Here is a 16,733-nt window from a genome sequence, read left to right as displayed (position 1 = left end):
CACTCGACCTTGTGATCCCTTACTGTGTGTGTGAGGAGCTGTGCAACATTCCCCGTCAAAGCAAGATTTTACTCAAGATTGTGTGTGTGAATAGAGTTGAACACACACAACAAACAACAAACACAAACTTGTTTTTCTTTCGTTTTGATTTGGCGTGTGGATTTTAAATTGTTTTACATTCGACAAACAGAATGTAGAACCGCAATTCAAGTTTGAATACAAGAAAACAGAATTAAACTGTTGTTTTAAGTACTGTTTTAATCCACACCCCAAACTTAAAGAAACTACTTTATTCTGTAGTTTTTTTCTTCTATTGGACTTTAAGACACATTTTTCTAGAAATTTGATTTGATGTGGTTTTTAACTATATATATATATATATATATATATATATATTTTTTTTTTTTTATTATTATTATTTTTTTTTTTAACCAACAGATCCAAATAATTATTAAATATTATTAGAATTTTTCTCGGGCATATTTGTATATTTGAACTGCGATAAACAGGACTTACAATAGAACTCCAATTCAAATTTGAATTTAAAAAAGTAAAATTCAAATAAAATTAATATAGCAGATGTAAGTGTAGTTTTTATAGTTATTTTAATATTTATTTTATTATTTTAATTTCAATTTTAGATAACCTAAAAATTTAATAAGAATTATAAAAAATTATTTTAATTTTTTATTAGTATAGTTCTATGACTAAAAATATACAAATAAATAAATAAATAATATATTAATTTTTTTCTATTGGGACTGTGAGTCTCCTGTTTCTTGAGACTGGATTCAACAGTAGATTACACTCTAATTGTAAAGTAACTGTTTTTGAATCAACAAAACTGACAAATTACATGCACGATTTGGCACAAAGCATTTTCTCGTGGGCTTATAAATATTTAATTTTTTTTTAAGGCATACGGTTTTCATTGTTGTGTATTGTTCTGACAGCAGAGAAAAGTTAATAAAATATATTAACATTTCAGGACATAAATACACATAATTAGTTAATTAATGATGTAATTATATTTTCTCTGTGTTTGACTAATCAAAATACTTTATTGTGTAACAGCTGTTTTTCCTTCTATTGCCATTCAGTCAATTCCTCTTCCTGCCATTCAGACTCTACATCCTGTGGGAGAAGTGTGTGTGTGTGTGTGTGTGTGTGTGTGTGTGTGTGTGTGTGTGTGTGTGTGTGTGTGTTCACCCTGCATCATGCTCCTGTAGGCCGTGTCTGTGATGGCGTAGATGTGCGGTGGCATCTCGTGTCGTTTCTTGCCCTTGTACATGTCTACGATCTCCTCGGAGTAGATGGGCAGGTTCTTGTAAGGGTTGATGACCACACAGAACAGACCCGAATAAGTCTGTGAGAACAGAGACATTCAGTCACAACACACACTCAACATCAGCATTCAGACGAATGAGCATGAACTACACAAAACTATATTAACTTCAATATTTAGGATTGGGCACAGAGCAAGTCAACATGTTGAACCATGTGTAAACACATATGTGACCCTGGAGCACAAAACCAGTCTCGAGTCTCTGGGGTATATTTGTAGCAATAGCCAAAAATCATTAGGATATTAAGATCATGTTCCATGAAGACATTTTGTTAATGTCCTACCGTAAATATATTAAAATGTCATTTTTGATTAATAATATGCATTGCTAAGAGCTTGATTCTGATGCATTTAAAGATGATTCTCTCAATATTTAGATTGTTTCTTGCTCCCTCAGATTCCAGATTTTCAAATAGTTGTATCTCGGCCAAATATTGTCCTCCTAACAAACCATGCATCAATGGAAATATTATTTATTCAGCTTTCAGATGATGTATAAATCTCCGTTTTGAAATATTGACCTTCACGAGTGGTTTTGTGCTCCAGGGTCACATTTCACCAAACATCGTTCCCCAAAATCAGCACAGAAAACTTAACTTCACAGAGTCCGTGTGCTAATACTGTTGAATTTATCTATCAGCGTTTAAAGCAGCTCTGATTGGACAGTTATTTTTTTTGTTATGAAACCACGGGAACACAAAAATGTGAAGTGAAACCTTTCGATTGTTGAGTGTTTGATCTAGGTACTGTGGTAAACAGGTCGAGCTATTCTAAAACGTTTTTACTAAGTTTCTGAAAGATTGTTTAATTGTCAAACTCTATTTGTCCCAATGCAAAAAACATTAAAGAGAATGCAATTGTTTTTTTTTTTACCAATGCAACGCTAGTGTGTTGTAGGTTCATTGCTGAGCAGCACCTATGATGGGATTCATAACCTAGACTGGATCAAGCAAGCCTGACTTATCTTAACCAGATAAGATGAGCCTGACTGTGTCTAGCAGAGTCTTTTCTCAGATGCACTTCTGCTTCCTTCATCTCCTACCCATCACCCCCCACCCCAAATAATTTCCTGTCCTCCAGGAGCACATTGTTCCTACAGCTTCCTGTTTAGAGAAAACGCACTAAACTATTTCAGCGAGCAGGTCAGCGAGACCCTATTATCTACAATCAAGGCCTTCGAACCTCTTAATATTCCTCAAAACAAACCCTTGCTACATTGTGATAACGTCCCGAGCAGTCACAAGGAGGATCAATACCACGGGGGCAAAGTTGGTGCCCAAAAAGGGTGTTTTATTTCAAGCAGATGTGCAAAATGTGCAAATAAATATACGTTTAAGAGCTTAAAACAAAGATTATTAATGAAAACAGTCTGAAACCAGAACTGCCAAGTACTTAAAACAGCAAAAATCAGTGCATCTCAGATCTGTTTGTTTCCAGAAGCTTCTCTTTCACTGTTCCTCAGCGGTGAAATGCACCAATTGCATATTTCTGATCATTGAGAGTCTCTGAGCTTAATATAACACTAAATATATATTCTCAGACTCACGTAAATGAGGCCGGAGTAGTATCTCTCCTTCAGGTTGTGCAGCACGGACGCCTCGTTCAGGCAGGTGAGCTCGGCCATGTCCTCCACCTTGCTGAACTTGGGCGGGTTCATCTTCTGGATGTCGTCCTTGTTGACCCGCACTTTCTTCCCCGAGTCGGCCAGCTCCACCACCACCTCATCGCCGTGCTCCTCCTTCACCGTGCCGGTCTCGAACCCCAGCCGCTCCGACGGCACCCACACCAGCTTCTTGGTGGCCCAGTCGGCCTGCGCCAGAGGGTTGTTCACCATGTTGCGGTCCACGTACAGGAACTTGTCGGCGTCCGACATGGTTGCTGTGGGCGAGAGAGAAGAGAGCGAGACGTTACGGGTCAGAGATCGGTTGTTTATGGACCATTAAACATTACAGAAGTGCACACTTTAATAACAACAAGCATGTTTAATAACGAACAGACTGTTTATTTCAAACACTGACCAGCAGAATAAACCAGCAACGACCAAAATAGAAGATTACACCAGCTTTTTCGGTTTATTTTTGTTAATAAATGCCACTGAACATGCTGTTCTAGACAAAAATGTGTTTATAATGTCTGAGAAAAATCTAATAACTTTTTTTTTCTAATGTAACTAAGTCTGGACCATTCCAAAATTGGATTTTAAAAAATGTGTTTGGATATTTTTCTGAAAACATTAATCTTTTTTATTATTATTATTGTTTTCTATTAATATAACTAAGGTTGCACCACTGCCAAAAACATTTTAACCGTTTTTTAATTTTTTTTATTTTAAAGGAGAAATGCAAGTGATGTTCACCAATGCAAAGCACATTTTAAGTAATTGCTAGCGTCTTCTGAGCATTTTAGCCTATTGTTATGCAGTTGCTAGGGTGTTCAATTGGTTGCTAGGGTCATGGTGAGGTCGGAGAAGATCTCTGATACCAGAGACGAGCATCGTCAAATAAACAGCAGCTGAAGAGGCTCTTCGACTGATGCTAACAACAGAGAGAGGACGAGAAGCAGATCTTTTCTTGCTCTTCTTACGCAGGTCTTCAGGAATGCTGGGTCTGTTTCGCACGCCCAAACACACGCTAGATCAGCAGCTCGTAAAACACGGCACACTTCAGGAAGGTGAGCTCACGCTCCTGGCCACATGAAATAACAGCACCGCACATAATTACAGTCACGGCATCTCAGACACACACACTTTGTTTTGAATGTGGTCGGGCCAAACACACTATTAATTCCTCCGTTCAGAGACGTGTTTAGACAAGGCAGGAGCATGTTTAAACCATCAGAGAGCAGCGGGCCTCGTTCAGACGGCAGGGAAAAACAACGCTAAATGCTAATTCATTTTATTTTCATTTCATTTATCTGACGCTTTTATCCAAAGCGACTTACAATTGCTATATATGTCAGAGGTCACATGCCTCTGGAGCAACTAGGGGTTAAGTGTCTTGCTCAGGGACACATTGGTGTCTCACAGTGGATTCGAACCCAGGTCTCTCTGACCAATGGCATGCGTCTTATCCACTGCGCCATCACCACCACTAATAAAACAACGCAACTAGCCATATAATCACGCAAAGTTGGTTTACTAAAAATAAATAAGTCTTCCCATATCTACAACACTTCCCATATCTTTTACATTTACATCTGTCATTTCCAAATTTTTTCCATTTCCAAAATGACTTACGAGACGTCGGTCATCCAAAGGAGGCAATAATATTCAGAATGCTAAGAATAGAAGAGCACAGGCTAGAACAGGGACGGAAATAACACAGTGCTCATAGAAAAGATGTTTTAGAGGTCAGGGAAGTTCGTAACTCGGTTAATATTATTGTGTGTCTGATCAAACTCTATAGTGTTGGGGGCAGTTACTATTAAAAGTAATGCATTTCAATATTGCGTTGCTCCATAAAAATAAGTAACTTATCACGTTACTTTTTATGTTAAGTAATACATTAAAGTATGTTACTTTAGCAAAATGAATAAGCTTCATGCCGAAGTAAGTATCTCTGCACTATGATGATTTCTCTCAACACAGAGACAGGAACAAAACAGAGTCGCTTGTGTTACTAATCTGAAAATGCAGATATTCCCATATTTACTAAAAAAAGTAATGTGTAACTTTACTACTTAATACTACTTCATTAGTAATGTGTATTACTTGTAATGCATTACCCTCAACACTAACTACATTATTGCATTACTCCATAAAAAAGCAACTAATAGCATTACTCGTTACTTGGTATGGAAAGTAATGCACGATGTTACTTTCGCGTTACTTTGGTTACTTGCGTTACTTATATGAAAGTATTCAAAAGTATTTGAAGTATTCTAAATATAACATGCATTACTTGTAATGTGTTACCCCCAACAAGATTACAATATTGCATTACTCAATAAATATTAACTAATTGCGTTACTTGTTACTTTTTATGGAAAATAATGCATGATGTTACTTTTGCGTCACATTTTTTAACCGCAGCTGGGCTTGCTTATTTCTTTAATGACAAAAAACCCCACAAGTTATATTTTTGGCAACCAAAAGTGAAACTGATAAGCCTCAGGTTGAAAGAAGTGCCTCATCCGTTATTAAAAAAGGAAATTTTAAAAAGTAACTCCGATATTTTCTTGTACATTTTAAAGTAATGCATTACGTTATTAGTAACTTGAAATAAGTAATCTGATATACGTTACTGATTAATCATGGACAGGTTTGTGTGACTCCCTGATCCTCCAAAAACCAACTCAACAGAAGACAGAAGAAAATCTGACTCCAGAAACAGATGAGTGTGTTTTCTGAGGTGCTAGAATAAAGAAACAATAGTGGTGAGTGACTCCAGGTGGATTGGATCTCGCACCGTTGACGATAAGCTCTTGGCGGGAAGGAGCCCGTCAGGTGTGTGAACTCACGCAGGTGTCAGGTTAACACTGTCGCCCAGGGACATAAACAAACTCAGAACTCAGTTGAACCACAACACTGCGAGCCCAAACAGGCTCAAGATGGCCGCCAGTGGTTCCCACGCTCCACTGCTTCTCAAAGCGTTCAGCTACAGGAGAGGGAACACAACAGGTCTTACCAGATCAGACACACAGACACACACACAACAACCTCGAAAGACAATCACACATGCAGCTTCAATGGACAGAAAACACCATCTGCGCTTGAGATTTCTACCACTTGAAATTATGGGCAAAAGTGATGGGAACAAGGCTGAAAATGACAACGTTTCCAAAAACACTCCAGCATTTTATAAAGGGTCAACATTCTCAAAAAGCAAAAGAATGTTCTTCTGAGTGGCACACGGTTTCCTGCGCCCCAGGGGAACCTCAGGGGAGCTGGTTTGGGTGTTTGGTGATTTGCAGTGGCACACTCCATTGAGTCTGTCAGGGCCATGAGTTATTTTAGTGCTCGACTCTCTTCCACGCCCTGAGCAAGAAACAGATTGCCACATGGGAGGACTCTGGCTGACCCAGATTTGAAAGAGCGATCTGATGGGTTTGTACTGATGAGCTGGAGGTTTAACAGCCATCACTGATATCTAGAGAGCAAGTGACTGATATAAAACCAGTTTATGACAACGCTGGAGAGACAGTGAACTCTGGTTGCTTTGAGATGATGAACATCAAGCAACATCTGGTCAATGGGGTTGTAGATTTTGGAAAATGTCTGTCGACTAGCCATTGGGTCCTAAACACAGCTTAGTTAATGGGAATGGTTAAAACAGCATTACTGGTTAATCAATGGTTAAATCTGCACAGCATTGGTGGAGTCTGTGTGTGTGAAAAACCCTTGAGAAAACACATCTGCAACACTCGGTCAGCGGCACGACCGCTGGGCCGTTCTCATGACCCCAAATTAGCTGTGTAACTGAGCCTGATGGGAAATGTAGTTTTAACAGCAATAAACGAGTGCACAGGAGTAATTGCTCTTGGAGTCGTTCATCTGGTTAATACGGTCATTAGTCTCTCTTGTGCTCGAACACCCATCGCCAGGTTTAACAGCTTTATCAAAGAGCGCTTGAGTTATTACACACGTTTCTTTCCCCATTTCCCTTTTTCCTGATTATTATGCAGCATAATTTAACGATACAAGCACCTAAACATTGATTTCACACAACACTCAGTTCATTTAAAATAGACACTGCATCTCCACCGAGAATAACTCTAGATTTCCACATCTCAAAATAACACAAACATCTGTTTATAATCAGATTTAATGAGGTCCTGCTCTTTAAACTCCGCCCATTTATCAATGTCAACACAAATAAATAAAGAAATAATCTGACATTGTGGTTTCTCCTTTCTTGAGTTTGAGATTCAAGGGGTTCGACACACTTGAGTCTCAAATAATAACAAAAACAATTGAATATATATACACATATAACACATAATATACTTCTGTATTATTATATTAAGTACAATAATAAGAATATTTAAAATGTTGATTTAATCATTTAGCAGAGCTTTAATCATAAGAATCTTAGGACATTGGGAAATATATGAATTTAATTTATTAAACCATTTACATTAATGTATTACTTAAGTGTATATTAATGCCATATAATAATAAATTATTTATCATTTAATTTATAATTAAATATATTAATTTATATATTAATTCTACGTAGTAATTTAATAAGAATACATTTACATTAATTTAATTAAAATAATACAGGTAAATTCATTTAATAATATATAATTAATCGATAATTTAATTCATAACTACATATTAATTTATTTAATAGTACTACTACTAATAATAAACAAAAACAATAATGCATACAAATATATTACTTTACAATAACTATATAAAATATATTTATTTATAATTTATATATAAATTATATTAAAAATACTAATAATAAATAGAATATTTTCATATTATAGTCAAAGAGTATTTGGCGTTTTAAGAGTGTGATGAAAATAACTTCACCATACAAAACATCTTAATAGCAATGAACATATCATAATAGTTTTCTTTTCATTTTGTGGTGAAACGTGACTGAGTTATCAGTTTCTAGATTCGCTGAAGCACCAGAACACAGAAGCGTTTGTAAAACTAATCTCAGACTGTAAGGATCTGTTTCTGCAGCGATATCTGATGATTGAAAGAGATGCAGTCCAATCTGACCCAAGCTCCCGGAGGAGAAGCAAGGGATTGTGGGAAACCTTGCTCCAGATACCAGTTTAAATGTGACCCAATGTTCAGCTTTCCCTATTTCTATGAAAGTGTGTGTGTGTGTGTGTGTGTGTAAGTGAGTCCCTCCAGCCAATCAGAAGACAGCAGCTCGTATTTACATATTAATCAGGCCCCGCCCTCGTTTCCTTCCTGTGAGAAACGCTCATCCTGTGGTGTTCAACACATCGGCTCATATTCAGTCAGCTTTCATGATTAGAGCAAACCGTTTCTTCTTCTGTTACGTCTCTCACAGAACTACTAACTGGGTTTCGTTCGTGATTCATAATCAGAATAAATTTCACCGGTTTATGAATCCATTCTTTCACAGAGGGCTGGAAGATTAATTTGACGACTTACGCAAGAACGGTTTCATGAAGAATTAAACAGCAGTTAAATTAGCTGATGACAGATGAACGAGGTTCTGCTCCGAGGCTGGAGAGAAACGGGAAACTGAGGATGTAAACAAACGAAGGAAATGACGGAGAGTTTGTGTCTTTAACAGAACAAAGCATCAGCAAACAGACATCACTTCAGACGCTGAGCTCAAACACGTATTATTACATCATACATTTACATTAAAGTATTCATATTTAACAGTGAAATAAAATAATACATTTCTTACATAATATTAAAACCTTAAATGCATTATTTTAATGCAATAATATATATGCAAAATATTTTACCAATCATGCATTTTACTAATCGTGATTAATCAAATAAATATTTTATTTACAGAATCATAATAATTAACATTAATAAACATTTACATGAATTCCTTGTTAATATAAAAAGTACAATTAATTTATAAATGAATTATAATTAATAAAATGAAATGTATAGCTTAATATATACAATTTAAATAATACATTATGCATAAATATTAAATATAAAATAAATATTATATCTACAGTTAAACGTAGACTAAATCTAACCTTGATATGCACAATAAACTAATACAACACGTACATTTATTTATTAGTTTAATGAATACATAGAGTAATTTATTCATTTATAACTATATTTTAATTTAATAGATTAATTTATTAATATTTAATAATAAAAACATAATACTTATACAATTAAAAATTTAAATGTTAAATATTATATTAAATATTATAATAAAACAAATATCCAAAACTATTATTTATTTGTATATAATCAAGACCACACACACACACACACACGTGTATGTATAAATAGACTGTGAGCTCATCATCTCTCAGCGCTCTGGAGCTGGTCTGAAGGCAGTGTAATATCAGCTCATCTCTGCTGCACAAGGAAACATTTACGAGTGCTGTTATCAGTAAAAGCCCATCCTCTGGTTTCACTTCTAATCTCTCTCAGTTCATCTGTGTTTGATGACTCCACACCCAATCAAATCACAGCTCAAAGTCCCGCTGTAAACGTCTCGAGAAACTGATGAACCACAGAAGAAGAGATCAGACTCAGACACAGACTGAACACCAGTCACCGCAGCTCAGAGTGGTCCTTGTGTTTCATGATTATTTGTTATTATATTATTAAGAAATATCTGTTTGCATGCAGCAGTTCAGTTTCAGAGACACAGGAAATAATTTAAATATTTGATTAATCATTATATTCATGAATATAATGTTAACCCATTATATATATATAAATTTATTATTGGTCATGTGCATCTAATATATTTCATTATTATTAAATAAAACTGTAAATACATCATTATGAATAAATTATAAATAGTATTAAATTATAATATATAATTGAAATTATACTTATTTAAGTAGTACCGTAGTAGTAGAATTTTAACTAAAAATAAATAAATGATTATTAATAAATTAATATAAATTATAAACTAAAAATGACTTGAATATATATATTTTTTTTATATAAAATTTCAACATTTGATTCAGTGCTGAATATATTTATTACTGTTGCATATGTATAGCTACATTTTATTTTGATTAAATAAATATTATAAATACATGAAATTATAAATATAAATATCATTATAATAAATTAAATCACTTCAGAATTGTATTAAAATGCAACTAAAATAATATGTACATACTATTAAACTTATTAATAAATTAATTACTTTTTAAGTGGAATCACAAAAGATATATCAAAGAATGTTTATAAATGAATGATTAAATGTCTAATATGAAATAAAACCGAATCTTGACTGACTCATGAGTTCAAGAGAAAACCAGACACCTATAACAAGCCCTGATCTGATCTGATCTGATCAAGACAGAGAGGAGTTCTGCAACAGGAAGTGACATCACGTCTCTGACAGTGGGCCACTGAGCAGGAGGACAGACAGTCGTATGAGCGCTCTCACTTCCTGTCAGTGTCGTGCTCTCCTGCTGCACAGGTGCACTATGGGAAGGCCTGCTAGACTGGACAGAAAGCAAGCCAAAGAAGGAGGAGGAGGATGAAGACGAATCTTCCTGATGAATCCCGTCTACACGTGATTGGATCATCATCTGATCCAGAGGGAAACAGGATATGATGCGGATCTACGAGATGAGAACTCAACACAATCATGATCATCACTTCCTTGCAAACCTCTCGGACTGTTCTTCTGCACAGACATTCATTTATTATTGAATCATTTGAATATGAAACATAAATAATACAGAAACATTCTCTGAAATATTTTCTGTGTTCGATTTAAGAATTTATTACAATAATTTATATTAATATTAGAATATTTAGTTGAGAAATTCTTTATTTTTTACATATTTTTTATTAAACTGTATAATAATTATATAAACAAACAACTAATAAAATAACTTTCTGAAACTGAATTCCTAATATTAAGTCAAGTTTATATATATATATAAAAAATATTTTTTTGTTTTACTCAAGTAATTAATTTATTAATATTACATGTACATTAATTTACTGTGTATTAACTTATATAAATGCAAGTAATAAATGCAAATATTGTATTCATCTACTTTAATAAAATAGGTCTAATTTAATGTATGAATATTTAGTAATAAACCCCAGTAACTGTATAAACAGTGTTCTGTGATGTTTCTGTGATGTTTAAACATCAGACTCAGACATGATTGTTTCAGCTGATCTCTCCTGTAACCTCCGGCTCTCTTCCCATGATGCACTGCGGGTGATGTCATCACACAAACAACCACAGCAGCAGATCTCTCCGGAGGGAAACAATGGGATCCTCACTCCCAGAAACACAGAGATGAGACGAGAGGAAACTCATGTCCACCCCCCGAGCCTGACCCTGTCTCAGCACACGCATCAGTTACCCACAATGCCCCGGGGCTCGGAGGACATAAACAGCACCTGGAGCTGGATGCAGGTCCACACCTGTCGATCTCAGAGCTGCTGAAAGATACGTCTGAGCTCATATAACACACACCAGTCTCCTGAAGAACACGTGCAGACGGATCACTGCCACAACACTACCATCACAATCACTGCTACTCATCAATAACACTGAGAACGCTACGCTAGTTATGACACTGATAGATAGATACACACACACACACAAACCATTTACAGTCTGATTTCAGCCGGATTTGCTCAGGGACTAACACACTTTGCACATGATAGAAATCACTGTAATGCATGACATGTCACAAATAATTGCAACCAAATGGCAAATTGGACGTTTAAAGACTGAAATAGTGTTTTCTTGGAAGACAATCTATGTTTTATTAACAACATTGAACATTTAGAAATAAATAAGGGCTTTTTTAATCGCTTTTATTGCAAAATGTCCTCATTTTTGACATTCTGATAAAATAATGGGAGGTGAGAAGTCGTAATTACATCATCTGATGCGTTCAAGTTACATTTGGTCAATTCACATAGCTGCTGTTCACTTGACTGTCCCATCATAAGTGTATAATACAGCTAGTTTTTATAAATTAAAAAGATAGCAGTGTTATCCATTGTGACATAATTACAGTCAAACTACAGACGTCGGCCATGTTTTCTCACTGACTCGCCCCCAAACATGGAAGCTGTGGGCTCAAAGAAAGTGTCTCCACCCACGCTGAGCTTACGTTGGAGCGTGGTTGTGTAAACTGATCTCTGTGGCATGACCAGGACTGTGCTCAGGACCAACGCTAGCAGAAACACTAGCATTCCCCAAACATGTGCTGGATTAACACACCAGAGCAACCCAAACACCACGCAGAATAACACCAGCATGAGCTTTTAATGGGTCACAGCGTCCTAGACACACACACACACACACACACACACTCGCTCGCAGAAAACCAGGTCACATACACACACACACACACACACACTGGCCAGGTGTCTACTGCAGACGTCTAAGACAGTGAAAATGGTTAGTGTACGTGTACACCAGCAGTATTTGATCATTAGCACACTGATGATAACTATATGAACACGCAGACACAAGTATAATGATGATGATCGAGACTGTAGCACACACTCATATCGGTGTGAATCTGAGCGGTCACGAGGATCAGACGCAGACTTGGGTGCGATTTCAAACCACCACAAATCACTATCAAATCAGTCCACAGCTGACGTCATCACGCGAGCCGACTAACGACTGACATCCTGATCACTTTCCTCTAAAAGAGTCAATAACAGGGGTCTAACGGTTCACGATGTTCTTCAACAAAATTAGATTTAAGACAAATTATAAATTAAATGTGTCCTTTTATTGTCGCTTGGACAAAATGCAGAACATTTGTAGGGGAGATACTTATTAATAATATACTTATATAGCTTGTTTGTTTGTTGGTTTCGATTGCTTCTGTTGTCCTCGTTTGTAAGCAGCTTTGGATAAAAGCGTCTGCTAAATGACAGAATTTAAACAAAACTAAACTGAAATTTAAAACAAGTCCCAAATCAAATAAAAAAAAAGTAACACAGATAAAATAAATCTCTTCATATGAACAAACTAATGCTTTGTTCTCTTTCCATTAAAATTGATGCAACCATTGTATTTTAATCATGATTCACACAAAGATGCTGCATACATGCAACATGAGCAGTTTATAATTAAAGCTTTTCGAATTTGGAGCAAAAAATAATTGTTTTGACTTCAGTTTTGTGAAACTATAAACAAATAATATCGGTATGAAACGGAAACAGCAGACGAGCTGAACGAGACGCAGATTCACACTCTGCCAGCAGGTGGCGCTTACAGCGTTTCCTTGGTTACCGCTGTAAACAAAGCAGCGCTGCACTTATGAACTTTAATGTGCATTATACAGAGGCAAGATGAGAGAAAATACCATCTAAACTCTTCTAAAGACAGTAAGTTCCCTTCAGTCATTCATCAATATAAACTCCTGCATCCGAAAACTCCTCCAGTTGACTTTGCAGGCAGCGTTTTTGCACAAAGGCATCTTGTGAAACTGATTTCGGACAAGCTTCTGAGGCGGCGTAACGGTTTAACGGTCTACTACAAAATAGAACGGGCTTTGGTGATAAAACGAATAGTCAATTACTATAATACTGGTTTCTCGCTAGAGATGACATAAAAAGCACGAAGAGTTAAATATACACGTACACACACACACTGACCACCAAACGCCACTTTCAGACGCCATCTTTATGTTTTAGACCTTCGCACAGGATTGTGGGATATCAAAGACAGCGAATGATACATCTCTGCAGCCTTCAATCGATCAGAAGAAGGTACCTCCGGAGACAGGAAGTGAAGCTGAATCTGGACTCGGACGTGCTTTGATGTCTTCCTGCCTCCGAAGGAAAAGTGTTATGCAGTTATTAAGCGGGCACGGATGCGCGAGCCCGGATACAGAACTTTGAGAGCGCGCACGTGCTCCGCTTAACCAACTTGCAAGAACTCCCTGAAAGCGTTTACCTCCGTCCACGTTAAGTTTTCTACTCAGATAAGATCTCGCGAGTTCAGGTTAATCCGCACAGTGACATCATGCTCAGCACAGTACTCCGTGCTCTAACGTTTCTCCGCGCAAATAACGTTCTTCTGTGCCATCACTGCACTTCCGCGTACCGCGGTGCTCCTGCAACTCACCGCTCGCGCGTCCTGGCCGACCTTGACGCGCGTCACAGCTTATCAGTTCCTCGCTACAAAGATGAAGCGTTGCGATCTGACGCACAGAAGTTTGAAAGAGCAGCGAGATCAATCAGGTCGGGTCCCCCCCAGCGGCGCTTCCTGCTTTACCTGCTGATCAGATGCAGACGCTCTCAAACTCAGTGTAGATCCGGATCCGTGTCGCTGCGATGCAAACTTCCCTTTTCAATCCGCAGAAACTGCGCACAAGTTCGCTCCCCTCGCCTCGTTCTCTTTTCTATTTTTTCTCTCCTCTCTTCCTCTTCTTCCACTCGGTAGTTGAACTCCGTCCTGCTGTAATGGTTCGGGGCGCGGTCCCGAGAGGGCGGGTTCTGTTCTGCGCAGCTCCGCCCATCACCCCGCCCCTCCGCCAATCACAGCCCGCTTGCTCTACATTCCCGAGCGCTTCGGCCAATCACGAGCGATGTGTGGGCGTGTCCGAGCGGCAAAGTACGCGTCACAGGGTGCACTTGAAATAGTGGCCCGTATGTGTGTTTAATGTATGAGGTATGTGCGCAACTTTGGGATTTTGTGACCATATAAGTCGCCGGACCGTGTTTACACACACACACACACACACACACACACACACACACACACACACACACAGAAGAATGACTGGAATCAGGAAATTTCTTAACAAACACTTTATTTTAATAAATAACGAGTGCCAGTGTTGACATACATTCCACAATATGACAATTTTATTTGATTATTTCCATTCAAATATTTATGAGTCCATAATTTATTTTACTACTTTAAAAGTTTATTTTAGTATAATCACGGATCTTGTGCATCCATCTATTGGTCTGTCTAGCAATATATCTGTGTCTCTATCTATCTATCTATCTGTCTGTCTGTCTGTCTGTCTGTCTGTCTGTCTGTCTGTCTGTCTATCTATCTATCATTATTTATTGCATGTGCATAGAATAATTTTATTAATGAAATACACTCTAATGCTTACATTTTATAAGTGTTATTGTTAAATTAAATTCTGGATAATCAAACTATAACTGCTTTCTGTTCAAACTGACATTCATTCAAAACATCCCAAACATGAAAAATCAAGATAAAAGCACGCAAACACGCAAAACCCGAACGATATCTGCACATCTTACTGCAGAAGTACAGAAATAAATGGTCACATTATTTATTTTGCATTACTTTTCAATTCAATTCAAATGGAATATTAATGGATAGATTCTTACTCACTTTAGAATAGTTCTGGATTAAAGAAACCGTTAAATATTCCCCACTTATGCGATAAAAATGTGCAGTACCCTTATATTTATTGTTATCCCTCCAGTACATCCTTGCATCTTACTCAATCCTGTTCTATTATAATTTATTGCACAACTGTTTATACACTTAATTATTTGCAAAGGCTTTAGTTTTTTTTTTTTTTTTGTCTGTGTATTGTTGTCTCCGTCTACTGGAAGCTTATGTCACTAAAACAAACTCATTGTATGCACAAGCACTTGGCACTAAAGCTCTTTCTGATCCTGATCCTGAAGATATAATACGTGTAAATGTGAATGTGTGCTGTATTCGGGCACCGATCAAACACGAGTGATCGCCTGCAGGAGGCTGGAGCGTCTCCAGCTGCACACGACTGGAGTATCTGAGGAATGCGGAATTAGGATCCAGGGAAAACGAAGGAAAGACCTGCCAGGAGTGTTTTATCAGCGTGTAAGGAATGTTTGTGGGAGTCTGCAGTGGCCTGAACTCACGCGGCGATCAAAACACAGCTCTCGGGCCTTTCACTCAGCGCTGATTGGACACTACAGGACTCTCAGACGCAGGGTCAAAGGTCACTGACGGAGCGATGCCAGATGCAGTGAGACACACAGAGAGAGAGAGATGACCAAATAAGGCCACTTCTGACCTCTCTCTATCACCCTCTCTCTCTCTCTCGCACCCTCTCTCTCTCTCGCACCCTCTCTCTCTCTATCACCCTCTCTCTCTCTCTCTCGCTCTCAGTCTCTCTCTCTCTCTCCCGGAGGTTTGACCCGCTTCACTCCTGCAGTGTGTGTGTGTGTGTGTGTGTCGCCCGGTCTGGGTGTGTCCCAGCTCTGGGTGTGTGTTCCTGTATTATGGCACACACACACACACACACACAGTGTTTCTCTGTGAATGCATGCGCTGCAGAGACCTCACCTTTCATTACTGTGTGTTTGAGAACTTATTCTAGGTTTAATCCCCCTTGAATGCGTTCTCCTTGCCGTGACCCATGCGTGATTCTTTCTCATGACTGATATTCTGACGCTCGTGTTTGAGTGTGTTTGTCCTGAAACGGCTGCACACAGAGCCTTGGATTAATTAAAGGCCCCAGCGTGGACACAGGAGCAGGAGAAGGCCGACGCATCTCGCAGGAAGTGAGAAGACGTGTGTTGACTCACTCCCTTCGGGAATGTTCTCCACCAGTTCCCTTTTCTTGTGAAATCTGCCCTCCTCACACTAGAAATACCCTCTGTTACACATCACAGGCTGTCATGAGAAGAAAAACCGTGGCTGAGCGAGTATCGGGTTCAGAGTCTGTTTAAATGACAAATAAAGCTTCTGCAAATATTGATATTTACTCTAAACGATTAGAGGTATTTTGTGTTCAGACACCCACACTT

At 37.7% G+C, this 16,733-nt stretch overlaps 1 protein-coding gene across 4 annotated transcripts in view; it reads right to left on the bottom strand.

Annotated features, from left to right (window-relative positions):
- myh9b (myosin, heavy chain 9b, non-muscle) overlaps positions 1 to 14,426 on the bottom strand; it is a 45,476-nt gene extending 31,050 nt beyond the window's left edge. For 2 of the 4 annotated variants that reach the window (XM_026210444.1, XM_026210457.1), the window contains exons 1-3: positions 14,224 to 14,425; positions 2,892 to 3,223; positions 1,210 to 1,366 (exon numbers count right to left, since the gene is read on the bottom strand). In XM_026210444.1, coding sequence (XP_026066229.1) covers positions 1,210 to 1,366; positions 2,892 to 3,218 — 484 coding nt within the window. In that variant the 5' untranslated portion in view covers positions 3,219 to 3,223; positions 14,224 to 14,425. Of the gene's footprint in view, positions 1 to 1,209; positions 1,367 to 2,891; positions 3,224 to 14,073; positions 14,097 to 14,223 lie in introns of those variants that run through there. The other 2 variants (XM_026210458.1, XM_026210451.1) reach the window with 2 other exon arrangements.
- Between the last annotated feature and the right edge of the window lie 2,307 nt (positions 14,427 to 16,733).

The sequence above is a fragment of the Carassius auratus genome, chromosome 3, assembly GCF_003368295.1.
Source record: "Carassius auratus strain Wakin chromosome 3, ASM336829v1, whole genome shotgun sequence".
Classification (NCBI taxonomy): domain Eukaryota; kingdom Metazoa; phylum Chordata; class Actinopteri; order Cypriniformes; family Cyprinidae; genus Carassius; species Carassius auratus.
Note: the sequence above shows the minus strand (reverse complement) of the source record. Positions and strands in the feature narration are given on the sequence as shown.